Source organism: Corapipo altera, unplaced genomic scaffold (assembly GCF_003945725.1).
Source record: "Corapipo altera isolate COAL_440 unplaced genomic scaffold, ASM394572v1 171, whole genome shotgun sequence".
Taxonomy (NCBI): domain Eukaryota; kingdom Metazoa; phylum Chordata; class Aves; order Passeriformes; family Pipridae; genus Corapipo; species Corapipo altera.
Genome location: NW_020884972.1, coordinates 328,084 through 353,888, shown reverse-complemented (window position 1 = coordinate 353,888; position 25,805 = coordinate 328,084). Strand labels below are relative to the sequence as shown.

The 25,805-nt window shown below is 46.7% G+C and overlaps 1 protein-coding gene across 1 annotated transcript in view; it reads right to left on the bottom strand.

Moving 5' to 3' along the window:
• DOCK5 (dedicator of cytokinesis 5) overlaps positions 1 to 25,805 on the bottom strand; it is an 81,418-nt gene that overhangs the window by 51,687 nt on the left and 3,926 nt on the right. Inside the window, exons 2-8 of the mRNA XM_027665178.1 lie at positions 13,537 to 13,620; positions 7,761 to 7,801; positions 6,788 to 6,843; positions 5,898 to 5,994; positions 1,707 to 1,855; positions 914 to 1,049; positions 628 to 785 (exon numbers count right to left, since the gene is read on the bottom strand). Coding sequence (XP_027520979.1) covers positions 628 to 785; positions 914 to 1,049; positions 1,707 to 1,855; positions 5,898 to 5,994; positions 6,788 to 6,843; positions 7,761 to 7,801; positions 13,537 to 13,620 — 721 coding nt within the window. The remainder of the gene's footprint in view (positions 1 to 627; positions 786 to 913; positions 1,050 to 1,706; positions 1,856 to 5,897; positions 5,995 to 6,787; positions 6,844 to 7,760; positions 7,802 to 13,536; positions 13,621 to 25,805) is intronic.

The following is a 25,805-nucleotide window of genomic DNA, read 5'->3' as shown; positions in this document are numbered from 1 at the left end:
TTTATCCCAAAATGACTCTGAGGTCAATTTTGATCTTTTGGGAATATCTGAAGAATTCTGCCCAAATCTTTTATCCCAAAATGACTCTGAGGTGACTCATTTCAGAGGAGGGTGAAGGCACATTGTGAGCACTCCCATCTGCTTCCCTGTGTAATTCCAACTGCATTTCCACACCTGATAACTTAGTGCTGGAGACAGAGTGTTCCTGACACAGACTTGCTTCCCTGATAAAGTTCTTTGCATCCTCCCTACCAACACATAATTCCCAGTTATTTGATGTGACCCTGAACTGCCTGGACAAAAAACATCAGGTATGGACATGATTTATTGGGAAACAATTAACAAAATGCACCCAGTCTTGGGAAAATTGAGAATATAAAAAGACAATCTGGGGGTTTGGGTGATGCATCTCAGAAATGCTCAGCTTTAAGGAGGGGAGTCAGAACTTTGACTTCCCATCTCAGTTGAAATTAATTCCCAATTAATTAGAATTAATTTCCCTCCCACTGGGGCAGCAACCACAGAACTGAAAAAAACTTCTCTGCTGGATTTTCTTTTCTAACCTCTGCTGGCTTCTTTAAAAGGACCACCACGATGACTAAACCACCTCTTAAAAACAGCCCCTACCTGATGAATTCGGAGAGATCAGGGTCGTAGAGGCTCATTAACAGCTCAGCATCTTCCCCAATGTTGCAGACAAAGTTCTTGAAGTTCACATACAGGCTGTAGGTGTGGGTGGAGTTGAAGATTGGCTGCCCCCTGAGGTCCAAACTCTGCTGCAGGGACTGCAAGGGATGGGAACATTTCCATGAAAAACAAACCTGGAGGAATTCAGTCGTGTGCTGCCAAAGGAGCACAAATGTACAAACACAGTGGGGACTTGGAGAAGACAGAGCAGTGAGAGGAGATGCACCTTCTCCTCCTGGATCCTCTCATCAATCCTTTTGGAGGCAGTTTCGTGGGCCTTGAAGAGGGAGATGGTGCTGGTCTCATCCGGGTCCAAGATGTTCCCGTTGTCGTCTCGCACCACCAGGTCCAAGCCCAGGATCCTGAGCAGCACAGGGGACAAGAGGGGAATTTTGATTCAGGTTGGGAGCAGCACAGGGGGCTTCAAGAGCACAAATGAACCAGGGAACTCAGTTCCAGGATGACATCTCCCTCATTTTTGCTTGAAGGGCTTTGTTTTAAAAGGTGGATGTGTATCTACCAAGCTGATTGTAATTCTTTGCCACAAGCTTTCTTCTTAATTGACTTATTTGACTTGAATCAAGTCTGACAGGCAGATAAATGAGCTCTGGAGACATTCTCTCTTCTGTGCAAACCAGTGAGAGCTGGAGTTCTGGTGGCCAACAGAATCCTGTTCCTCAGTTGCTGATAAAGCAAATTATTTCACCAGCAGCAGCCAAATCCTGGCTCCAGCCAACCAGGAACAAATTGTTCTCCCTGGGAAATGCCATCAAGGCCAGATTTATGAAGAATTAAGACAGGTGAGGCTTCCTGCCAAGTCCAAGAGATCTCTGGCATGTGAAGAACCAACTGCTGCAAACCCACCTGCCAGGCAGTCCCACCCAGGTGGGCTCTCCAAGCTGCCACCATCGCCCTTCCAAGGGAAAAATCTGAGCCTAATTCAGTGTGTGGTCACTCACACTGTGCATTTCCTGGGATTTGGGATTCCCCCCTGCCCCCAGGGCAGAGTTTGGATTTACCTGTTGCCATAGTCAATCTTGGCAGTGACTTTCTTCTTGAGCTCAGCCAGTTCATCCTTGGGAAGGGTCCCCGAGAGGATCTGGGACCTCCACTCTATCAGGCTGTAGGTCAGCTGCTGCACATGCCTGAACTGGGTTGTCTTGTTGTTCTGCAGGAAAAAAGGGACAATTTTAAGCAAGAAAAGCCAGAAACAACTGAGCTCAGTGAGCTCAGAACTGCCCTCAGCTACAGAACCCCACAAGTTGTATTTAACTACAAATACCTGACAAACAGCCACTGTGTGATAGTGCAAGATGAGACCCCAGGAATGAGTTCTCCAGTGCTTTGCATGGCCAAGGTTTAAGTGTCTTTCAGATCTTTAAGTGCCTTTAAGGGCTTCACCTTTCCCCAGGACATTTTTTTTTTTTTTTTTTTCAGAAAAAACCCACAGACTAAAAATAGGCTTCTGGTGTTTTCCAGCACTTCAAAAGTGCTGTGATGGGGAATTTTATGTACAGGGCAGAGAGAGGATGTTGAGTGACCACAGGAGTGTTCTAGCAGATTGAGACAGGAATGCCAACTTAATAGAGAATCATGGAGTGTCCTGAGCTGGAAGGGACCCACAAGGATCATCCATCCAACCCCAACAACCCCACTCTGTGCTGAGAGAGTTGTCCAAAAGCTCTTTGAGCTCTGTCAGGTTTGGGGGGCTGTGACCAAACCCTGGGGAAAACACAGAAAGACCAAATATTCAGTGCCCAACCACCCTCTGGGGGAAGAACCTTTCCCTAACACCCAATTGAACCCCCTCCTGACCCAGCTCCTGCCATTCCCTTGGGGCCTGTCCCTGCTCCCAGAGAGCTCTTGGCCCATCCCATGTTTTCATACCCATGTTTTCACACCCCACCCCAGCTGCAGTGCTCAGAACCACATCAGGGGTTGCCCTAAAAATGCCCTAAAACAATCAGCTGAGTGGATCCTCCTGTTTGCATTTCCCTCTCTGCTGCGAGAGCAGCAGCTGTAATTACCCAGCACTGACTGAACAGGACATCAAAAACTCCTGCTGAAGAGTTTCCTCCTGCCATCCCTGCTGTTATCATCCTTAATTAACAAAAATACTGCTCTTTGCTGGTTCCACCCTGACAAAATCACTCCCATCTATTTACACCTTGTTCCTAGAGTTTCAAGCTCCAAGGCTGTAATTAAAACGTGGATGGGTGTGTGCAAACCTACCCTGTTTGGAGCAGCATGTGCTTGGAGAAGTAAATAAGCTTTTAAAAGTGTCAAACGAAATATGAAATCATTTAAACCATTAAAAACATTTAAACCATTAAAAAGGGAGTCCAGCCCTCCTCCTCTCTTTGCCACCTGGGATGACTCTGAGTGCCAAGAGCAGCTCATTTTCCCAGGGAAGGGCCACAAATTGGAAGTTTCTGGGACAATGATTCTGGTTATTCAGCTCCAAAATGACCTTTCAAGAGGTTTTTGGCTCCATCCCACCCACAGCCAGTGGGAACTGGCCAGTGGTTCCTTGCTGGTCCTGACTGGGGTGTGACTGCAGCAGGGCTGTTAATTTTTAACTGCAAACCCCAACTGCTCCCCCCCAGCAGAAAGGGAAACTCAGTTCAATGATTTCCCCATTCTCATCTCTGCAAATGACATGAATGATTGATTAAATTACATGAAGGATATAAATTACTCGTATTTCCCCCCAAATCTGAAGGGAGTTATAAAAAACCATCTTCCTTTCCATTTGGGTGACAGAGGCTACAAGAGGTTTGAGTTGCTATAGGGAGGATATCAGAGATATATTGAATAAACAAAGAGATATATTTAATAAACAAAGAAAAAAAGGGTGTCCTTGCATAAAAATACTTGCAAGGAAAAGGCAATTTGGGTGGGTTTTCAGACCTCAATGTGCCATCAGCTAAAGCTGAGTCATCTCCACATCTAATTCCTATTAACTAAAGCAAGTTAAACACCCCCCACATTTATATATTTATTTTGCAGTGGAGATAAACCCACTGCTGTAATGAAACCCACAGGAATTAAAGAAGTGAAATTCAATGCTGCCAAAGGAAAAAAAAATCCCCTCATGTTTCCTTCTTCTCCTCAAATATCTCCTTCCTCCTTTAGCCTTTTTTTTTTATTCTTTTAATACACACTGCAGGGGAAAATAAAACAAACTCAAATCCATTTCAAACCACAACATTTTCCAAGCCTATTTTAGGACTTATATTGATGAAGCACAAGAACATGAAAGATTTCTGCTCTTCAAAAAAAAATAGATTCTGAGGCTACAATCCTCGAGTCATTCAGGAATTAAACAACAAAAAAAAAAAAAGCCAGGAACAAAACTCTCTTTTCACGCAGTAATTCCATCCCATACAGCTTCTTATTAAATTAAGAGGGTGGAACAAATTCTTGTGGTTTCGTGGCACACAAACAAAATGAACTTTGTGGCCTGGTGAGATTTCCAACAGGAAAATTTGCTCAGGGATTAGATTTAAACTCCCTCATCTGAATTAAAGCACATTCTGGGCAGGCTGAACTCGCTGCTAATGGAAGAAAAGTCAAGGCTGAGTTTTTAATGTGCCTTAATAATCCCCTTCAAAAGAAGGCAACTCACTGGGAGCTCTTGGAGCAAGATAAACCCACCTGAGGAAGCCCAAAAAATCCCTGTCCTGCCTTGTGATGGTGCTGAGGTGACTCCCATGGTCAGGGGGCTCAACAGATCCAGCAGATGAGAGATCTTCCCTCACCCTACTGGGAACTAAATCCATGGGAGAGCTCCCAGGGACCAGCCCAGGCACTGATCCCTGCTGGGTGACAGCCCCAGCACCCTGGAGTGGCTGGACCTGGGCCAGGGGGAAAAGGGAACAGAAAAAGTTTCCTGGAAAGTTGCTCTTAAATAACAGAAATTTAGGAATTTCTACAGATGCTTTTCTAGAGAGACACAAATCCAGGGCAACCTGGCAGATGAGTCCAGGAATGTTTTGTACCAAGGACAAATGAGTATAATTGACAATTTGCAGGATTTTTCTGCATGTCTTGCAGGAAGGGATCTCAGGGAAAGGTCCTTCCCCCAGAGGGTGGTTGGGCACTGAACAGGCTCCCCAGGGTTTGGGCAGAGCCCCCAAACCTCCCAGAGCTCCAGGAGGGTTTGGACAATGCTCTGAGGGACAGGGTGGGGTTGTTGGGGTGTCTGTGCAGGGCTGAGGGTTGGATGGATGATCCTTGGGGGTCCCTCCCAGCTCAGGAGATCCCCTGACGTGGCTGCTGACAAGTCAAACCTTCCCCAGCACACACAGCCCTGAACCTCCTCCCATCCTTTGCCTACTCGTGCTGAGGGCACTTTGGGGTGAGGCTCAAGCAGTCTGTTAAATCCCCACAATATTTCTGGGAAAACAGGGGTCAGGTATGTTAAATAATTTCCATTATTTAAGAGAAACTTTCCAGGAAACTTTTTTCTGTTCCCTTTTCATTCCTTTTAACGACCAAAAAAATGGCAGTTGAGGGATGCTACCACAAGAGAGGAGCCAGGAATCCTCTGGGAAACCAGATTTCCCTGCAGCTTCGGGGCCAGACCCACAAACCTCAAGCATACCTGGTTCAGGTGTGTTAAAACCTCCTGGTTTCCTGGCCAGCTGAGTTCTCTTGCAAAGCAGCAACCCTGATTTTACCAGGACTGTGACTCAAACCCAGCCCAAACCAGCTGAGTGTGACTGGTGCCAGTCACTGCTACAGTGCTGGGTCCTCTCCCCCTCCTCCAAGGGGGAGAGCTGCTCCTCTCTCATGGTAGCATCCCTCAGTCTCCATTTTTTAATCATAAAAAGGAATGAAAAGGGAACAGAAAAAGTTTCCTAGAAAGTTGTTCTTAAATAATGGAAATTTAGGAATTTCTATGGATGCTGGGAGAGCTTTTCTAGAGAGACACAAGTCCAGGGCAACCTGGCAGATGAGTCCAGGAATGTTTTGTAGCAAGGACAAATGAGTATAATTGACAATTGGCAGGAATTTTCTGCATGTCATGCAGGAGGATGACACCAAACCTCAGCTCTGTGAGCCCACATCAGTGCAGCAGAGCACTTTTAGCCTCTCTCAACACCATTTTTACCACAATGGAAGTGTTAAAATGCTGCTTGACATCCCTGCAAACAGCCCAGGTTCGTCTCACCTGAGGTTTTGTGACAAAACTGAGGAAAACTCACCACATACAACTTGTGCCAGATAACTGCCCACTCCCTCAGGGTGGAGGTGAGCTCCTGTCCCAGGGGTAACTCACTTGGAATCACCGTTTCGTGTTGCCTGGAGGGGAAAAAAAAAAGGAGAAAACAGAACAGAAGGAAGGTTTTACACTCAGGATTAAAACTTTGCGGTCAAACATCCTTTTTTTTTTTGTTAAATATGTAAATGGAAGTTTCAGAGGGGTTGATTTTCACACTCACACAGGATGGCAAGGCTATAAAGATGTTCTGCAGCACACACATGCACATTCATTATCCATTTTTAATCCAAGCTTCTTTCAGTCTTGTTATTCCCAATGCATCCATCCCAGAAACAGAATAAAAATAGGGAGAAATTCAGTTTGGAAGAACCACCCCTTGCAATGGTAGCAGTCATTTAACAAATAAAAATAAAAGAGCACTTCACAAAGCCTCTTCCTTTGCTGTTTTCCTCTCGCTCTGACAACCAGAGCCTCAGCTCTAGGAACTGAATGAGGAGTCATTTCCTTAAATGTTTTCCAAGACAGGAAGGAATCCACACTCCTGCTGGGTCCTTGGCTGGGAGCAGGAGCTGTTCTGACTTGCAGGAGTCCCCAGGGGAGCTCAGTGGAGCTCCACTGACCTGCCCCACTCCTAACTGGTCTAGCAGAGCTTCCTTAATCCTGCCAACAAGATTAAGTCCTGCACCCATCCCACGACTGCTTGGGGATGGCAGTGCTCTGAAAAATGAAATTATGCAGCCCTGGAAGTCTGGCACAGGAGGCACAGCCTGCTCAGAGACAGAGCAGGAGTGTTTGTCACGACCACAGCTCCTGGAATGGGGTGTTTTGGGGTTTACAGGGAATGGCATTCCCGTGGTTTCGCCGCCGACCTACCCCCGGTCCTTCACGATGGCCTCTTTTAAATGGATGTATGTTTCTGGGAAAATGCCCTAAAAATAAACAGGGAAATCAGAGAAATCAATCACAGCCTGGGTTATGGGGGGAGAAAAATACATTCAGCAGAAAGGAGGGGAAAAGGGAAAGAAATGTCCCAGAATCACAGGAAAAAAACATTAAAGATCCACATTTGAGTACTGTATTTGATATTTGGCACCTCAGAGAAGGCAATTCCTTGTTTCCCTCCAATGACACTCATCTTCCTGCATGACATGCAGAAAATTCCTGCTAATTGTCAATTATACTCATTTGTCCTTGCTACAAAACATTCCTGGACTCGTCTGCCAGGTTGCCCTGGACTTGCGTCTCTCTAGAAAAGCTCCCCCAGCATCTGTAGAAATTCCTAAATTTCCATTATTTAAGAGCAACTTTCCAGGAAACTTTTTCTGTTCCCTTTTCATTCCTTTTTATGATCAAAAAAAAGGCAGCTGAGGGATGCTACCACGAGAGAGGAGCCAGGAATCCTCTGGGAAACAAGATTTCCCTGCAGCTTCAGGGCCAGATCCACAGACCTCAAGCAGCCTGGCTGAGATCCAGGCTGTGTGCAATTCCTGGAATATTTTCCAAGCCAAATTAAAAAAATCTGATATTACCATTAAATATAACCAATGCTGCATGTCTCCAGGTCCAAGAGCATAATAATAATAAAGCAATAAACTCGTGGATGCAGATGTGGAGCAGTTAATTTGGGGAGTTCAAGCTGCATTCCTCGTGATTCCAGAGGGGGAATATCCAGCTAATGGCTCTGAAACTTTGAGCTCAAGGGCATTTTTTCTGTCACTAAAGAAAAGGACACAGTTGCCAGGAGAGCTGCACAATATTCAGACAAGAAATACAGCAGATTACAGCACTGGATGGGGCCTGGCAAGGTGTGAGATGAAAATGAGAACCATAAAAAGTGAGGTCGTACCTTCTTCGATTTATTTCGGAGGGTGTATCCTCGGTACCAGCCTGGCAAAGGAACCAGAAATATTTATATTTATACTTATATTTATTTATATTTACATTTATATTTATATTTATGGTTTTCTTGTCTACAGCAACGAAACACCAAGTGTCATTCTCACCACCTTTCCACAGCACCAATCCATTGATTTGGCCAGTTTGAGCTCTACTGCTCTGAAGACACTTCTGCTTTTTAGGGAGGAGCCTGAACTGCTTGTCCTGGCACAGATCCTGCTTATTAATATTATTTGATCAAGATCTAGAGAGTATAAGATAAAAATAACAGCTGTGATCCCCAGGACTCAGAAGGACATGTCACTGAGGGGGACATTTCTTCTCTCTTCAGCACCTGGGGTCTGATCTGTATTTTCATAAAACCATGGAATGGTTTGGGTTGGAAGGGACCTTAAAAATCATCCAGTGCCACCCCCTGCCAAGGGCAGGACACCTTCCAGTATCCCAGGCTGCTCCAAGCTGGCCTTGGACACTTCCAGGGGGTTATTTTGATGTTAAAGTCACCAAAATGCAAACCTATTAAAAAAAAGCTGAATTTCTTGCATCCTCAAGGGATCTTTGCTCAGTGAGCAGAGGGGAGAGAGGCAGAGCTGGGGGAAAGTCCTTGTCCTTTCTCCTCCAGCACCTCCAAACCATGTGAGATGGGGGGTGCTTCTCTCCCCCCTCCCCTGCACCCCCTGGCTGGGCTGTGCCAGCAGGGCATGACCAAGCACCCTCTGCACTGGGTTCCTCTCTTTGCCACGGCCAAGATTCCATCCCCTGAGTCCTCCTGAAGTTCCTGCCCTGAAAACAACAAACTGAACCCATGAGGAGAAGAATCTGCTCCATTTTAAAAGGCCACATCCCTCGGGTTGAGTCTCACCCTGACCCTCAGCCAGGAAAACATCAAAGACATTCCAACCTCAAGACTCGCCGGGATCCCAACTCTGCACTACCCCAATTTCAAGTTTGGACTCTTTTCCAAAGGTTCCACCTGCCCAAAAATTAAACCCACAGGCCCTGTCCCTCAGCAAGCACACAGGGACTATATATATATATATATATATATACTATAGTCCCTAACTCATGGATGGTGCTCAGAGTCAGCCAGACAACCCCCCTGATCCCACAGGATTATGTCCAGCTCAGTGGCAGCACCAAGAAGGCAAAGGGATTTAAGGGAATAATCAGGCAAAGAAGAGAAGGAGAGAGGAGGGGAGGCTGGTTTATTTGGGTTTTTGTTTGTTGGTGGGGTTTGTTGTTGTTCCCCCCCCCAACATTCACATATTTAGCAAAGAACATCCCCTGAAGACCCACAAATCTGTGACTCCCTGACCATAAATTAAGAGTTTAGAGTGGTTATATTTGTGTTTTGATGGGGGTTTTTTTGTGTGTATCTTGTTGTATTTGGTCTTTTTTTCTTTTCAAGTGCAGTTCTGTCCCCTTTCTGCAGCAATGAGGAGGCACCTCAACCACAGAAACTCCAATATTCCAGGAATAAGTCAGGAGGAAAGAAGAAATTCCATTCCTTGCACAGGATGAAAATAAGATTATCCATTGACCATGGACCCATGGATGAGGTACTGGATTAGGGATGAGAAGATTTAGGTTCTATTTTTATCTAAGTTGTCATTAATTGAACAGTAAAGTCCAAGTTGCTCAGGGTGTGAGACAAAGCCCATGGAATTTGCCAGGAGTGTTTTCCCAGTGATCTCAATTCCATCTGCCACTTTCAGCCCCTCCACAGCACAACTTCCTCATATTTCAAATGGCCTCTTGGCACTGAGCACATTCCTGTAAAATATTTTGCAATCATTGCATCAAACCCTGCTGCCTCTGATGATGCAAAACTATTTCTGCAAGCACCTCGTGCCATCTTTTATCAGAATTCTGCTCCTGTTTTCAATATTCTTGCCCATCACTGGAACAGGAACAAGATCTTCTGCCAGTGGTCGATTGATGACGTGATTTCTTCTTATTAAAAACCCCGCAAAATGTGCCTAAGCTTTGGAGGAATGAGAGATTATTGAAGTGTTTGGGTATTTTCACCAAGCAGGGATGGGCTAAATGGAGAAAAGTTCTTCAGGTGATGATGTCCCAGCAAATTTAAGCTCCTACAACAAACTGAAATCTGGTTGAGACCACAACAAGAACACTGAGCTGGCAAAGAAATGTCCAAAAGTTTGGGTGTTTCTTGGGATCAGGTCCTCAGTTTTACCTTTCATTAAATGGATTTTCTGCAGCATGGAAAAGATGGGAAAATCTAGGAGAAAATATTCCAGTTGCAATGGTTTGATGCTGGCAAGTTCTCCAGGGTGGGGCAAGCCCAGGTCAGGGGTTGAACCACAAGGTCTTTGTTCCTCCTGCAGAGCCCTGTCCTGTCTCACCCCACACACAGGGATTGCTTCACCCCCTCCAGGGCTCAGAGAGAAAAGGCTGAAACCAGGTAGAAATTCAGTGTAAACTTATTTTCAGCAGGAGAAGAAAGCGATGAGAACCACGGTATGTGAGCACACATTCCTTCTCCCCACAACTCAGCCATTTCCCACAGCTTCCCTGAAATAATAATAATAAATAATAAGAGTTTCCCCTCAACAGCAACGTGTCCTCCCAGCTCATCCTCAAGGACAGATTCCCAGAGAGTAAATCCTGCACTGAACCAGCCTCCAAAGCCCTGGATGCAGCAAGTTTTCCTTCTTTCCTTGGATTTTGCAGCGTGTGCAGAGTCTCAAATATTTTTGGCAGAAGCCCACACTGCGTTATCTTGTTATCAAGTGGAACAAGGAATTCTGCACAAATACCTTGTGCCCTTCTAGCACCTCACAGGCAGCCAGGGAAAGGAGGGGGAAAACAAAAATAATAACCCTGGCTTTGCAGGTTCCAGTGCTAAGGGATCTAAACTAGCAAGGCCAAGCTGGGTTTATTTTAACCTAAGAAAACTGGTGACCTCCAGATTTTTGTGTGTAGTAATTTCTGTGTATGATAACATGTGTTTCAAAGCACCTCTGAAGCCCAACCAACACGTTTCAAAATGGATCACTCAGAGCAAAACACTGAATGTGCACATCCAGAATCACAGAAAAGGTTGGAAAAGGCCCCTAAAATGATCAAACCTAAGTCCATTCAGGCCCTTCCTGCAGTGCAAACCCCACTTAAAGCTGCACCCAAAGGCAGAGTGACACAGATGGCACGTGCCACAGTCTGCACTGGCCTGGGCTGAAGGAATTCTGCACAGTCTGGACCCTGGAGTCCCTCAATTCCAACAGCTCCCAGGTGTCCCTACATGGATTGGGGTCACTGGCACAGGTTGCCCAGAGAAGCTGGGGCTGCCCCAAGATAACACCCTGCAAGTGTCCAAGGCCAGGCTGGATGGGGTTTGGAGCAACCTGGGCTAGTGGGAGGGGTGGAACTGGAGGATTTTTAAGGTCCCATCCAACCCAAACCATTCCAGGTTTCTGTGGACACCAGCTCATACTAGAAACAGTTGGAATCTTCAGTTCCAGTTTCTCAGCCTGTGCTTTCTGATGACTGTCCCCCTTCCATGCTGTGTCCTTTGTCCAGGTTGAAGTTGCCATTTCCAGGGATGTCACCCTGTGATGGATCCCAGGAAAGCTGCAGGATCCCAGCAATATGGATCATCTGCCACATTCATCACTCCCCCATCTCTTCTGGGCACCCACAATCCAAGCCCAACTGCATCACTACACTCCCAGTGCAATCCCAACTGCATCACTGTCACTGGGCCTTAGAAAACATGAGGCAAAGCACGTTTAGAACGTGGGAAAATACAGTTTTACTGACAGAAGTGCAAGGCCAGAGCCTCTCCCCAGATCTGGACAACCTTCCTGCTCTGCTCTGTCCTGGGGTGGCCTCACCTCGAGTCCTGAGGGCACTTTTGGGCACCAGGATGTAAGAAAGACCTAAAGCTGTTAGAGAGGGTCCAGAGGAGGGACACAAAGATGGGGAAGGGTCTGGAGGAGCCATACAAGGAGGGACTGAGGGCACTGAGAGGCTGAGGGGAGGCTCAGTGGGGTCTGCAGCTCCTCCTGAAGGGCAGCACCTCCTCTGCTCTCTGGGAGCAGGGACAGGACCCAGGGAACAGCTGGAGCTGTGTCAGGGAGGGTTCAGGTTGGATATTTGGGAAAGGTTCTTCCCGCAGAGGCTGGTTGGGTACTGCCCAGGCTCCCCAGGGTTTGGTCACAGCCCCAAAGCTGCCAGAGCTCCAGGAGGGTTTGGACAACACTGTGGGACAGGGTGGGATTGGTGGGGTGTCTGTGCAGAGCCAGGGGTTGTACTCTGATCCTCGTGAGTCCCTTCCAGCTCAGGAATTCCATGCTTCCAAGGCCTTCCAGCCTTTGTGACAGCCCTCTACCTGCAGGCAGCACGTGGGAGCACAGCTGAGCAGGGATTTTGCAATTCCAAGGTGTTTTCCATCCTTGTGAAGCCATGAGGCAGCACAAGAGCAGCACCTGACTGTGGGTGCTTCCCTGAGGGTTGGAGAGACATCTCAGCCCCTGGCCAAGCCACAGCCCATCAGAGGTTTGGGCAGCACAAACTGCACCTTCTGCCAGCACTTTAATTCCCTTTATTGCCCTTTCCTCTCCCCCAGGGGCTCAGCTCTATCACTGTTGTGTCTCCAGTCCCCCGAGAGCCAGATAACATTTCTTGTTCACACCAAAACCCCAACCCTGCTGCCTCCCTGCCAGGGGACAGACTGTGCACTTGGAGCCCTCCAGATGGAGCAGGGCCAGCCCAAATCCCACAAAAAGAGCTCTCCTGGGAAGGCTCTTTGACACCTGCCTGAGGAAACCAGGAGGAGAAAGGAGGAACGTTCCAGGTGACCAACAACAGCCCTGAGAACCTCCTGGTAACTCACACCAGATGCTGAGGTGGGGAATAACAGCTAAAGCAGGATTTTTCCAAGTGAAAACTTGACAACAAGGCTGAAAAGCTGCCCTCAATTCCCTAAGGAACGTCAGAGATAGCCCATGGAACAGCCTTGGCCAGGAGCTGCAGGGATAACTCACACCCTGCTCAAAAAAGGGCCTCCTGGGGCATCTCTGAGCCTCTCCTTCCTGCAGAGCCTCTGCCCTGGTGGCATGGAAAGTTTTCCCTGGGTTGAGACTTGTGTACCCAGATAAGAACAGAGATTAGAGGAACAAAACCCTGGAGCTCTGTTGGCAGCTCGGGAGAACATCCTTCCTTCCAAAACCCAAAGCTGGGAGAACACCTCTCCTTCCAAAACACAACCCAGGGGGAGCTGGGAGAACACCCCTCCTCCAAAACCCAAAGCTGGGAGAACACCCCTCCTCCAAAACCCACAAGGAGCTGGGAGAACATCCTTCCTTCCAAAACCCAACCCACAAGGAGCTGGGAGAACACCCCTCCTTCCAAAACACAATCCATGGGGAGCTGGGAGAACACCTCTCCTTCCAAAACCTAAAGCTGGGAGAACACCCCTCCTTCCAAAACCCACAGGAGCTGGGAGAACATCCCTCCTCCAAAACCAGACACAGAGAAATCTCACCTTGTTAAACTCTGCCAGGAACCAAAAAGATACATTAAATTTTCTCTATTTTCTGCATTTTTAATATCGTTTTAAAACTCGAGCGCTTCAGTACCGAGTAACAAAGCACTTCAGGCATGGCAGGAGTGGAAAACACAGATGTAAAATTGGTGTTATTTCAGAAAAATAACCTTAATTTGTCACATTTTCCTTCCAAAAAGCAGCACCAAGTGGGACCCACCTTCGTACATCTCCAGGATGTGAACGGTGTCCCCGACCTGCAGCGACAGCTCCACGTCCTGAGTGGCCTCGTAGTTGTAGATGGCTAAAAAAAAAAAGGGAGAAACAGGAAAAAACACAATTATGAGGGAGGCAGGGGTTCAATTATTGGATGGTGGCACCTGCCAAAGGCAGAGCAGGATTTTGGAAAAGCACTATAAAGTCATTAAGGGGTGAGGAATCCTCTGGAAAAGGGGGCGGGGTATCTATTCCCAGATTTTGCCCTGCAAGGGGAAGAAATCTTATTCTTCACAGCCAGGATAATAATACAGTTATTTTATTGCCCAGAATACAGAGCTGGGAGTCCTTAGGAACAAGCTGCACATTCCCACTTTGCCAACAACCTGCCCACGATCTCAGGAATTAAGGATCAATCAGTAATTATCATTTTTTTTTACAGCACTAACTAATGGAGTGCTGGAAAACACCACAAATTTGCTGATCTGATAAAACCCACCCCTATTTTACATTTAAAAATACTCTGATTATTTGCTACTCGAGGCTCTCCCCAGACAAGACCCAATTTTAGCAGGAAAACTTGAGATTCTCCACAAATTTAATCCCTCCCAAAGACAAAGCTAATCTGGATCTTATCAGATTTCCAAGGGGGAATAGGATTAAATCCAAAAGCCCACACTTCTCAAATGCCTTTTCTCTGAAACTTTCTGGAGGTGCCCAGTGAACATTCCCACTTTGCCAACAACCTGCCCACGACCTCAGGAATTAGGGATCGATCAGTAATTATCATTTTTTTTACAGCACTAACTAATGGAGTGCTGGAAAACACCACAAATGTGATGTCCTAATAAAAAACACCCCTATTCTATGCTAAAAAATACTCTGATTATTTGCTACTCGAGGCTCTCCCCAGACAAGACCCAATTTTAGCAGGAAAACTTGAGATTCTCCACGAATTTAATCCCTCCCAAAGACAAAACTAATCTGGATTTTATCGGATTTCCAAGGGGAATAGGATTAAGCCCAAAAGCAGAGCCCTCCCTGGAGACAAGAGGAGAAAGTTTAATTTGAATATTTGCTTTCAAACCAGCCCAAATAAAGAGACACAAAAGCAGGGAAAGGCTTTGCTGATCAGCAAAGTCAGGGCAGACACTTCTCTACCAAACTGGGGCATCTTAATTTATTTAAACACCGATTTAAGCACAGATCACACACAAGGCAACCTTCCCACACGCAGAAATCTTATATTTACATATCCCTGAGCTAATTTATTAGTGAATAAACGCCATGTTTGTTTTAAAGAAAGCAAATAAATCCCACAAACGTTTTCAGGAGGCTTTGGGAAAAATCCTTCAGACCGCCCAAGGTTTGGATTTGAAGGGCTCTGCCCAGAAAACCAAATAAATAAATAAAAGAGTGGAGCTCTTCTGTCACAGATCCACATCCAGTGCCCATCTTTCCCGTCAGGATGAGGAATTATTGCCTCCTGGAAAGGCTCCAAACGACTGTGGGTGACCACACAGGAAATTATCTCACAGATAGGAGCTGCCTCTCAAATATTGGAACTATAAATAGTCCCCCAGGAGCAGGAGATGTGAATCCCTGCCGGATCCTGAGCACAGGCAGACACTTCTTTTCCTGTGCTGCAGGGCAGGGAGTGTTCCCAGAGGCACTGATTTATGCCTGCAGACACACATGGACTTTGCATTGAATCCACCACATGGTTTTCCAGAGAATTACAGGAATATTCCTGGTTGCAGGAATATTCCTGGGCTTTTGCTCCTAAGGCACGAGCTGCTTCGACATCCAGTTTCCTCCCTCTCCCCTCAAGGGTGTTGTAAATCAATATATTAAAAACTGACTGGTGATCTGGATGGTCATCAACACCTCAAAGGTTCCAGAATAGGCCCAAAAGTAAAAAAATTCCATTTTTAACAGAAAAATCTGGATAATGTTCATGGCCAAAGACGAACATGAATATGAATCCTGGAATGGTTTGGATGGGAAGGGACCTTAAAAATCATCCAGTGCCACCCCCTGCCACGGGCAGGGACACCTTCCACTAGCCCAGGTTGCTCCAACCTGGCCTTGGACACTTCCAGGGATCCAGGGGCAGCCACAGCTTCTCTGGGAATTCCATCTCAGCCCCTAACCAGCCTCCCAGAGAGGAATTCCTTCCCAATATCCCCTCTAACCCTGCCCTCTGGCAGTGGGAAGCCATTCCCTGTGTCCTGTCCCTCCATCCCTTGTCCCCAGTCCCTCTCCAGCTCTTGGAGCCCCTTCAGGCCCTGGAAGGGGCTCTCAGGTCTCCCTGGAGCCTTCTCCTCTCCAGGTGAACCCCCCCAGCTCTCCCAGCCTGGCTCCAGAGCAGAGGGCTCCAGCTCTTGGAGTGTCTCCATGGCCCCCTCTGGATTCATCCCAATATCTCCACATCCTTGTGCTGCACGTCTCTCTCACACACACAGGGATTCCTACATACAATTTGCAGATGCCTCGGGTTTTTCTGGGACAAACAGACATTATACAAATACCAGGCTGCATTTTTCCCTAAATTGCTGCTTTAGCTCCAGACAAAAGCAGCCTGAGCAGCCCCAGAGTCCAGGGAAAGGTGGGTGGGTGTCAGAGCAGCCTTTCTTGTGAGAACACAGAGAGTGAATTCAAACCAAAGAGCAAAGAAGTCCCCAGTTCCCTTCCCCTCCCCAGAGATCACAACAGCCACAAGCCAGAGAACTGAACACTGCAGTTCCCTTCCCTCCCTGCTGCACCAGACAGGTTTCACATCCCAAAATTTAAGCATTAAAATCCCAGCACTGAAGTAAAGGAACTCACTTCTGCCACTGCACAACAACAACAAAAGGCAATTTTGGAGTATCTTGCCTTGCCAGACTGAGTGAAGGCAGAGCAGGGGGGCACTGCACATAAAACCTCCTCCCCAGTGGTTCTGCACAAGGTTAGAAAAGACAAATTGCTGGCATATTTTCCCTGTTTGCAAGTGATGCTTCCTGCTGCTGGGAGTCCCAAACAGCCCATCTGCAGGGATTTGTGCTGCTCAGCCTCTTTTTTAGTGTGTGTATTTAATCTGACCTCTCTCAGACTTGAAAGCAAAAGGAAACTGTGCATAACAAACACGGCCATGGCAGGAAAAAAAAAATCAAAACCCTTCATTTAAATCCCGACAGAGCAGCAAGAAGGGAAAATAATGCAGGGACTTTTGTCCTCCAATTTGCAGGAATATCTGAAGTTAAGTCTTTTTGCTTCAAGCTAAACTTCAGCTGAGATTGTGTCCTTTGAAATTCACTTTGGAGTGATGATCCTGCTCCTTTTATCCTCCTGGATGAAAAGCAACACTGAAGTCTAACAAATTTAATCTAAATGAAGAGGACTGAGGTGGAGAACATGATCCATAAGGTGGGTTTGTTTAATGATGAGCACAACCAGAGGCAACATCTCATGGTATTTGGTTCACAGGCCTCCAAGATGGATTAGTGGGAAGTGTAAGACATGGAATCCATGAGGAGGGAAGGTCAGAGGAGCGAGCACTGGAGAAGGGCAGCAGATAACTTTATGACTGATGACAGCAGCCAGAGTCACGAGGTGGAGATAAGGAGCAATTCTCCTGCTTCAGGGCAGAAGGTGAGTCCTCAGAACGGATGGAGAAGGAACTCCAGAGGCATTGCACAAGTGGGAGTGGATGCTGGGTTCACCCAGAGCCATCCCCAAAAAACAGAGGGCAGAGGGAACCTGGCACAGCCTGGGCTCTCCAGGGCTCTGAGGGATCCCTGTGGAGAGCTGGAAGGTTCTCAGGAGGCCCAGTTTGGCAGCAGCACGATGGGAAGAGCAGGTTAAGCTGTGTCACTCCCCCCCAGTGGTAGGAAGACACCGGATTAATCCCAGCACACACATTCCTGATCCATGAGACACCACACAGAGGCACTGACACAGCACGAAGTCTCAGTGTTGTGCACGGGGCAGAAGAGGAGAGGTACAATTATATTACAAATAAAAACCCCCAAACACACTCTAAAAACCCACAGAGCTTCACTTTTGGACAAAGAGTCTGGGGAGAAGCTTAAATCTGCAAGAGGTCTGTCAGCAGCTCACGGAGCCTGAGCTGGATCTCAGTGGAAGCAGGGGGAGATCCAGCAGTTCCAGGAGGAATGGCTTCCAACTGAGAGTAGGTTTGGATGGGATAGTGGGAAGAAATTCTTCCCTGTGAGGGTGTGGAGGGGTTGGGATGGGATTCCCAGAGAAGTTGTGGCTGCCCCATCCCTGGAAGTGTCCAAGGCCAGGTTGGAGCAACCTGGGCTAGTGGAAGGTGTCCCTGCCCATGGCAGGGGTGGTACTGGATTGGCACTTGGAAATCCATTCTAAACCAACCCATTTTATGATTCCACTACAGTTTAATTCCCAGACCCATTTTACCCCCAGAATAACTCATTTTCAAGGCTGTCCCAAGAGCAAAGCTCAGCTAAAACCAGCGAACCAACTCCCCGAACCCAGCGACCGAGGCAGAACCCGTCACATCCCACTTCGTGTGGATCTCAAAGCAGAATGAAAGGGAATCCTTCTCTCAATAAGTGCATTTGAAACGTGGATTATTGGCCTGAAAAGCACAGCCACTGCAAGATCCATTATCTCTGACTTGGCTCAAACCAAACCCCCCTTCCCCCTCCGCCCATCACAAAGACACGAGAACCACTTCCAAATGCCATGTCCCACTTCCCCCCAGCCTGCCCTCACACCATCTGATAGGAGAGGGCTGCCTTTGCTTCCTGGGAACAAAGACTCACATTCAGAGCTGTTGCAACAACCAGACTCCATCTCATTCCATCTTTCAACCAAAAAGTCAACCCCCATTGCAGGCAAACAGAAGTTCCCCTGCTTTTTATGCTGCCACAACCCCGGATTAAAAAATGGCCTCGCTGCTGGACAGCCCCCTTTGGAGGAGCCTGGTATGTTCTCTGGTGCCAAGACAGCACCAAAAACACAGTGGCTTTATTTAAAAAACAAGGAACTGCCCAAGGAATTAATTCCGGACGGGAACAAAGGCTTTTTGATGTTTCGAGCGAAAAACGTTCTTGTAACTTCCCAGGAATTTGGGTCTGAAAAATTGAGAATAGAATAATTAAAGTTTAGATGTCAGGCTGCTTCTTCTTCTTCTTCTTCAAAAAAAAAGTAAGTCATGGTTCAACTCTGGGAAAAATGTACATTTTATGACTGTTATTAAAAATATTCCCACTGCTGAAGGGTTGATGCTGAGATTCGGTCTCAATTTTACAAAATCCCAAGTGGCTGTTCAGCATTTTGAACAGAAGTAATCCAGAATAACAGGATTATGCAGTTGTAATTAACTGGCATCATTAGACTTCAGAGTCAAACCTCTGATGAGCTCGAGGTGGGACTATCCCTGCCCATGGCAGGGGGGTGGAATGAGGTGATCTTTAAGGTCCAACCCAGACCATTCCATGGTTCTGTGGTTTCATGACTTTTAACATCTTGTGTTCTTATTGTTTCAGGCTGGTCTTACACATAAAAATACATTTTACCTGTTCTCAGCATTTTTAAGTACAGTTATCTTAAAAATGGGCATTAAATGAGAATGACACCACCTGCCTTTGGATGTGACATGGCCTTTCCAATCTGGATTCTGTAGCTGCTGGGTTTTAGATTGAGTTCTTGCTTTGGAGAGCCAAGAGAAAAGCAGGAGGAGCCACTGTCCTCCACGTTTCCAACACTTCCATTTCCAACCTCAAGTTACCCAATAACCACCCCCAACAGAGGGTGTTTCCTGCCAGATCCAAGTTGATCAAAGTTTAAGATTTTTCCTGAATAATGGATTATCCTGGAGATGGGACAGGCAGAGAATCCCAGGTTTGCAGAGTCTGTCCTGCACAAACAATCTACATGAAACTAATTCCCAAATTTGGGCCCGGGGAAGGTTTTCAGCCATCATTATCTTTTGGTTAATCCTGTCTCTCTCTCCAGCACAGACTGGCTCAGATTCTGGACTCAGTTTAATCTCTTAAAGCCTGGATTGCTTTAGAAAAAACAACTCCCCAAGCCCAGCCCATGGGAATAGAGATGGCTCTGGAGGTTACACAAGGGCTCCCAGGGGCTGATTTAACAGGGGCAGCTCCACACCAATGCTCTGGAGCAGGAGGCAGCCCCAGCCACAAATCAGCCCAGGGATTTTAATTAGAGCTCCTCACATTCAAATCAGGCAAACTGAGACGATCCAGAACTGCTGAAGCAACAGACACGCTGATTACAAGAAGAAAAAAAATAAATAAAGAGATAATAGCCATATTTTCATGTCTGCAGAACTCCCATCAGTCATTTCCCCTCAAATATTTATCACCAAGTGTTTCTAGCACGGGAGGGGTGTAAAAATAAAAGATTCAGTTCTCAGAGTGCATCTAAACTGCAAACAGGATGGAAAAACACATCCTAAACACACTGATTTGGGCAGCAGCAACAATAAGAACATAGCAGGAGCTATTCTGTCCCTCAGGGAGGGAGCAGCCAAATTCCTGGGAACTGACCCCCCCCCCCAAAGTGTGTGGTTTAATTCCCATCCAGGTAACACACACAGATCTTTCTCACTGTGACATTTTCTTCACTGGGCTCTCTTCTTCTTTTCTTATTTTCACTCTAAAGGGCCCTTGGGGATTTGAAGCTCAGATAAGGAATTAATCTACATTAGCTGTCTCAGCTGATGTCTGCAGTGAGAGGGTGAGCTGTGAGCCAGGGCAGAAATAAGTCAGGGTGGGAGCCAACCTGCTCCTGAATATCCAGCACCCAACCAAACCTGGTGCTTGAGAAATAAAAAAAAAATAACCAAAAAAGCAGACCTGCAATTCCAGTCTCCTTGGAACAGCATGAAAGTTCCCCACAGGTGGAAAAAAATCAAACAGCCTGGCCTCTCCTCTTGAAGATTTCGTAAACTTTTATCAGGTTGCTTTGATACATCTTTCTATTTAAGGTGTTCTTCGAGGTTCTGCCAAGAAAGGTTGGGCCAGATGATCCTTGAGGTCTGTTCCAAGCTGGAATTCTGTGCTTCTATGATTAATTAGGCTGTGGTTTAGAGGAATGCTTTAATTTTAGCTCCCAGTGCATCCCAGCATCCAGCTACTTCCTGCCCCCAGTGAGAACAACGTCCCCTAACAGTGTTCAAACACGACAAGGGAAGATGAAGAATGAAGTTTAGCCCTGGTGTCAAGCAGTTTTTTAAGGCTGCCTGTGTTTCAGGTGTGGTTGATCCCAAACCAACCTGCAGTGTTCCTGAGGGATGAACAGACCCTCCAGCTCCCAGCTGGAAGGTGCTCCTGGACCAAAGGGTTCCCAATTCAGCTTCCCTTCATCAAGCCAAACCTCCTTCAGCCACCCTCCAAGCAGCCAGTGCCACCAAACTGCAGTTCCTGAGCAGGATGAAGTGGAAAAGTGCCCAAGATGTTCCTGCTGCTCCACCAACCCCAGAGCCTGGTGCTGTCACAGCTGCATCTGTCACCAGCTCCAATCCCACAAAGCACATCCTCTGAGTGGTTCCTTCCCTCCTTCATTCCCCAGGACACACTGACCTTCCCAACACACAGGACACCAGACCTGCTCCTCTCCATCTCCTGGGTGCCACCCTGACAGGGGGTTTGGAGACCCAGTTAAAGGGTGCTTGGTGTGCAAGGTGCCCACCTTCCAAGCCCTGCAGCTTTATTCTGCCCCTTTGAAACCTGAGCAGCAACATCCAGCCTGAATAATTAGTGCTCTCCCAAAAATATATTCAAACATAGTTTTGTTCCTTAAAGAGATCCTTCTGACCCCATGAAATTGTTTCAACTACCACATGACCACAGAAATCAAGCTTTGCCACCGGTTTTAGAGGGCTCAGAACCTGGTTTGTGTTCAGCCTGTTGGCATCACTGCAGTTCAGTGCTCCTAAAATATTGTGTTCCTTTCTTCTGTGCACTTTGGGCAAAGAGATTTGGAACACAAGGGGCACAAAGCCACTCTTGGGGTTGATCTCTCCGAAAGAAGGGGTTCACAGAAGCACAGAAGTCACTGTTTCAATGAAATTTTCACACAGATTTGTAAAAGCCAAACCCCAACCCCACCATGGATAAATTGGCCCACTCAGCTGGTTCCCAACTTGAAGGTGTGTGGCACTTTCAAAGGAGTTAATTGAATTTGCCATCGGCTTTAAATTACTGTCCTAATTCCTACTGGGCAAAACATCAAAGGAAGTGGAATGAAAACTTGGAAATGCTACTGTGGAGAGCTGTAAATGTTGCTATCTAATGAGTTCTGCTGTTTGCACACTCCAGAGGGAGGGAGGGAGGGAGGGGGGAGAGATGAGAGCTCTGAGGAGTTTGAGCACAGACTCCAACTGTGTCCACGGGCTGCTCTGCACCATCAGGTTCACTTGAGTTAAAACTTCACCCTTGTGCCTTGTTGGCATCACAATCACACCTGGCACAATCACACCTGGCACAACCACACCTGGCACAACCACACCTCCTCCTCCTGACTCCCAACCCAAGCTGAGAGACCCACGGGGAATGTAAAGCTCAGGGGTCCCCACTTCACCAGCTGCAAATAAAACCCACCACAATTCCAAGCAGGAATTTTTAACCAGTGTTCCCAGTGCTCCAAGATCTTCCTCTCTCCATCCATGTGCTCAGGAGGAGGAACATGAGCTCTGCCACAACTGCAGGAGGAGAATTCACAGCTCAGCCCACTGCATTTGGAGAAACTGGGATGTGCTGCCAAGGAGTCTTTACCTCCACTGGATGAACCCTCTGTGCAAACCTGGAGCTCCCTGGTGCTGGCAGGGCTCCCACAAGGAGGATTTCTAACATGCACAACCCCAGGGATTTAATTTGGCCTCTGCACCTCCAGCTCTTCTCATTCAACACGGGCTTCACAACAAATTTACTCTCCTTAATGGTCTGTGGTTCACTGATCTGTGTTTGCAGAATGACACCAGAACTGGCACTGCAGTGGCACACAAACTAGTTTGCAGCTTCTCCTTTCCAAAGACCTTCAATCCCAAAGCATTTTTTCCCTTGCCACCTATCTCAGGTAACAAGAAAATGGCAAACAGGGGAATGGTGTTAAAATGAGGAGCAGGAAACATTGACTGGAAGGAAAAAGCCCAACAAAAATATTGAACCCTTTGTTGTCCAGAAGAACGAAGAACAAACTACCCCCTAAACTGCAATAAGCAGATTAGTTTTAATTAAACCACAAGAGATGCCAGGAGATGAAGAATCTGGAAACATTTGTGGGCTCCCCTTCATTTCTTAGAGCTACTTTATTCCTTTACATTAAGGAATAATGTAAAGCCCCCTGCAAAGCTCCATCTCTCTGCAGCTTGAAGCCCCCACTCCATCAGAGCAGTGAGGATGGAAGTGCTGCAAGAATAAAGCCTAAAAAGAAAAAAAAAGGAAAAAAAAAAGGCACTTTTACAGAACCAACTGGCCACTACTTGCCTGTGATAGTCTGAACCACTCTCAGAACTTCAGTGCTCAAGTCATAAATGGGTTTATTACGCCAGAGGATCAAAGTACCAAGCTCCCCAAGAGCAGGAAACTTATCTCCACTGCACCCTCATGAACTTTTTGCCCAGATTCAGCACTTTGGAGAATGAGTTTCATTTTTATTGCAGCAACACCTCCAAAAAAATTGAGTGTCAGTGACCAAAGAATGAATCTCCACTGAACAGCCACTCCTTTTTTTTAGCTGTATTCTATGACAGGGGGCCAGACACCCTGAGAGCTCCAAGAGGCTGCCAGAGGAATTAATCCTTCAAACTCTGCTTCCCCCTCAATTCCAAGGAGATCTCCCTGGGAGGTACAGCCTGTACTGCTCCAAAAAGACACTTTTTATCATTGAAGCCACTGGTCCAACTCACAATTCTGCAAAATCATCAGTTTTTTTGGAGGCAACCACGAACTGGCTGCCTCTGAAGCTGTTCAGTAATTCATATTTATGGCCTGGTTTTATTAGCACATGTTTCCTGGCAAATGCACCCAAATTCATCGCAGGATTTGAGGCATTATAAATTAAAAGCACTGGATTTGAAAGCATCACCTCATTCTGGTAGCAGGGGGAGATAAATGTGTTTATGACCTTGGGCTGAGGTGGTTTGAGGCTTGGCCATGGGGTGTCTTTAAAGTGCTGGCACAAACAGGGCTTTATTTTCCTTCAGAGCACCAGTTGAGAGAAATGTCCTACCCCTCAATGAAGCAAACTGAACAGTAAAAAAATGTTGACTTTCAAATTAAAGGAGCTTCAACAAGTTTGAAAACAGAAGGGCTACAAATGAATGAATATCCTCTGAACAATACACAAAGATTATTACACATTTACTGCTCATCTACATATCAAACAGATCAATAAGTTTTTCTTCCTCAGTTCAGGAACTTTTATTCTTATTCTCTTCCTTTCTAGAGTTCCCATCTGCAGCTGTGCTGGCAAATACAAATACAAATACCCATGGCAAAAGAAAAACCCCAGAAATGATGAAGAGATTGGGGGGAAATTCAGCAGCAGTGGCACCCCCAGTTTTGGGAAAGCTGGGCCTGAAGGTCTCCTGACACCTCAGAACGATGAGGCCACAATTAATCAGCAGCACAAAGCTCAGCCCAAACTCTAGAAGGCAACCACAAGTTCTGGAGACCTCAAGAGAGGATTTAGAGCCTCCAGAAAGGGATTTAGGACTGTTGAAGGTGAGCCCTGAGATAATTCCTAAACATTCAAGGTGGACCCCCAGGAACTAAAGCACCCAGAAGTCACCAGACACTTGGAAAAAATACTTCTTTTCAAAGAAGGAATAAGATAAGGAGCAAGTTTACGAGTCTTGTTCGTGTCAGTGATGACTTTGAAGTCCACAGGATTAGTTTTACAGGGGATGACTCAAAGAACAGAACAGAAATCACAAAAAATTGGAGCAGACAGACTGGATTAAAGAAAAAAAATAGAAGGACTATAGAAGCACCTTTCACATCAAATAAACTGCAGAGACAGCAACAAAAACTCAGAAATTAAGCAGAAATAAAATGTCAGGATTACTTATAATAAATATATACAAATAATCTTCACACAGTGTCATGTAGCTACTCCGAAGAGACAAAACTTTTTGGTCTCAGCAATGCCAAGAGTTGGCTTTTCCCTGTTGGAAATTTGCTATTCTGTTTCTGTTCTATTTCTATCAACATGACAACATTTTAGCCATAAATCATAATAAAGCAAATGGAGGGGAAAATGAGCAGTTCTAGGGTGTTTCTATCCAGAGGAAGATGCAGAAGGAAGGGGCTCCTCCATCCTTCTGGAGCCACCACAGTGGCCTGGAGTGCCAAGGCAGAGGAATCCTGCAGGAAGGGCAGGCCAGCAAGTCAAAACAAAGGTGAATTTTGCTCTAATTTGACATGCTGCACTCGTGTGAAACCCTTTAATCACACACTGTCTGTCCAGACAACCCCACAGGTGGGTGGGACTGGAACAGGGAGCCAAGACCTGATGGCCCAGAAATGCTCCCAAATCAAAGCAGGAGCAGGAAAATCTCCCTGTGTGAGCAACTCTGCCTTCCTCTCTGCCCCTTGGCATCTCCCCTCACAGAAATCACCCCCGGGGCTGGCAGGCACTGGGGCACACTTGAGACATTACTGGGGAAGACTGTTAATGGGATGGGAGAACCTGGAGTCTGTGGAATCATAAATTAGCCCATTATAAGTTGATTATAAACAAGCAATCAGAGGCCTTTTTCCACTCCTTCCTGCAGGCAGGAGCTGTTGTGCTGAGCCAGGGCAGGGAGCTGACCCAGCTCAAAACCAGTTCAGAAAAGCAAGTGCTGGGTTTTCAGCCAGGGTGGTTTCCAGGGCACTGGAATGATGGATCAGCTACAAGTGCTGTTCCTAAGACGTGAGGCAGCTGATTGGGACCAAAGCACCACGGGGGATTTGGACAAAGCAAACACTTCTCTGCCATGAGAACAGTCCCGTGCCCTGAGCAAGGAAAAGTGGAATGGGTTTGAGAGGCCACCAACACCCTGTCAGGGGGAATTACCTGTCACAGGTCCAGCATGATCATCTGCCTGCTCCTTCCCCAGCCTGACCACACCAGTTCTGGGAAACAGCCAAAAATACCCCAAAAATGAGGGTTGTAGAATCATCGAATATCCTGAGCTGGAAGGGACCCCTGAGGATCATCCATCCAACCCCTGGCCCTGCACAGACACCCCAAAATCCCACCCTGTCCCACAGAGAGTTGTCCAAACCCTCC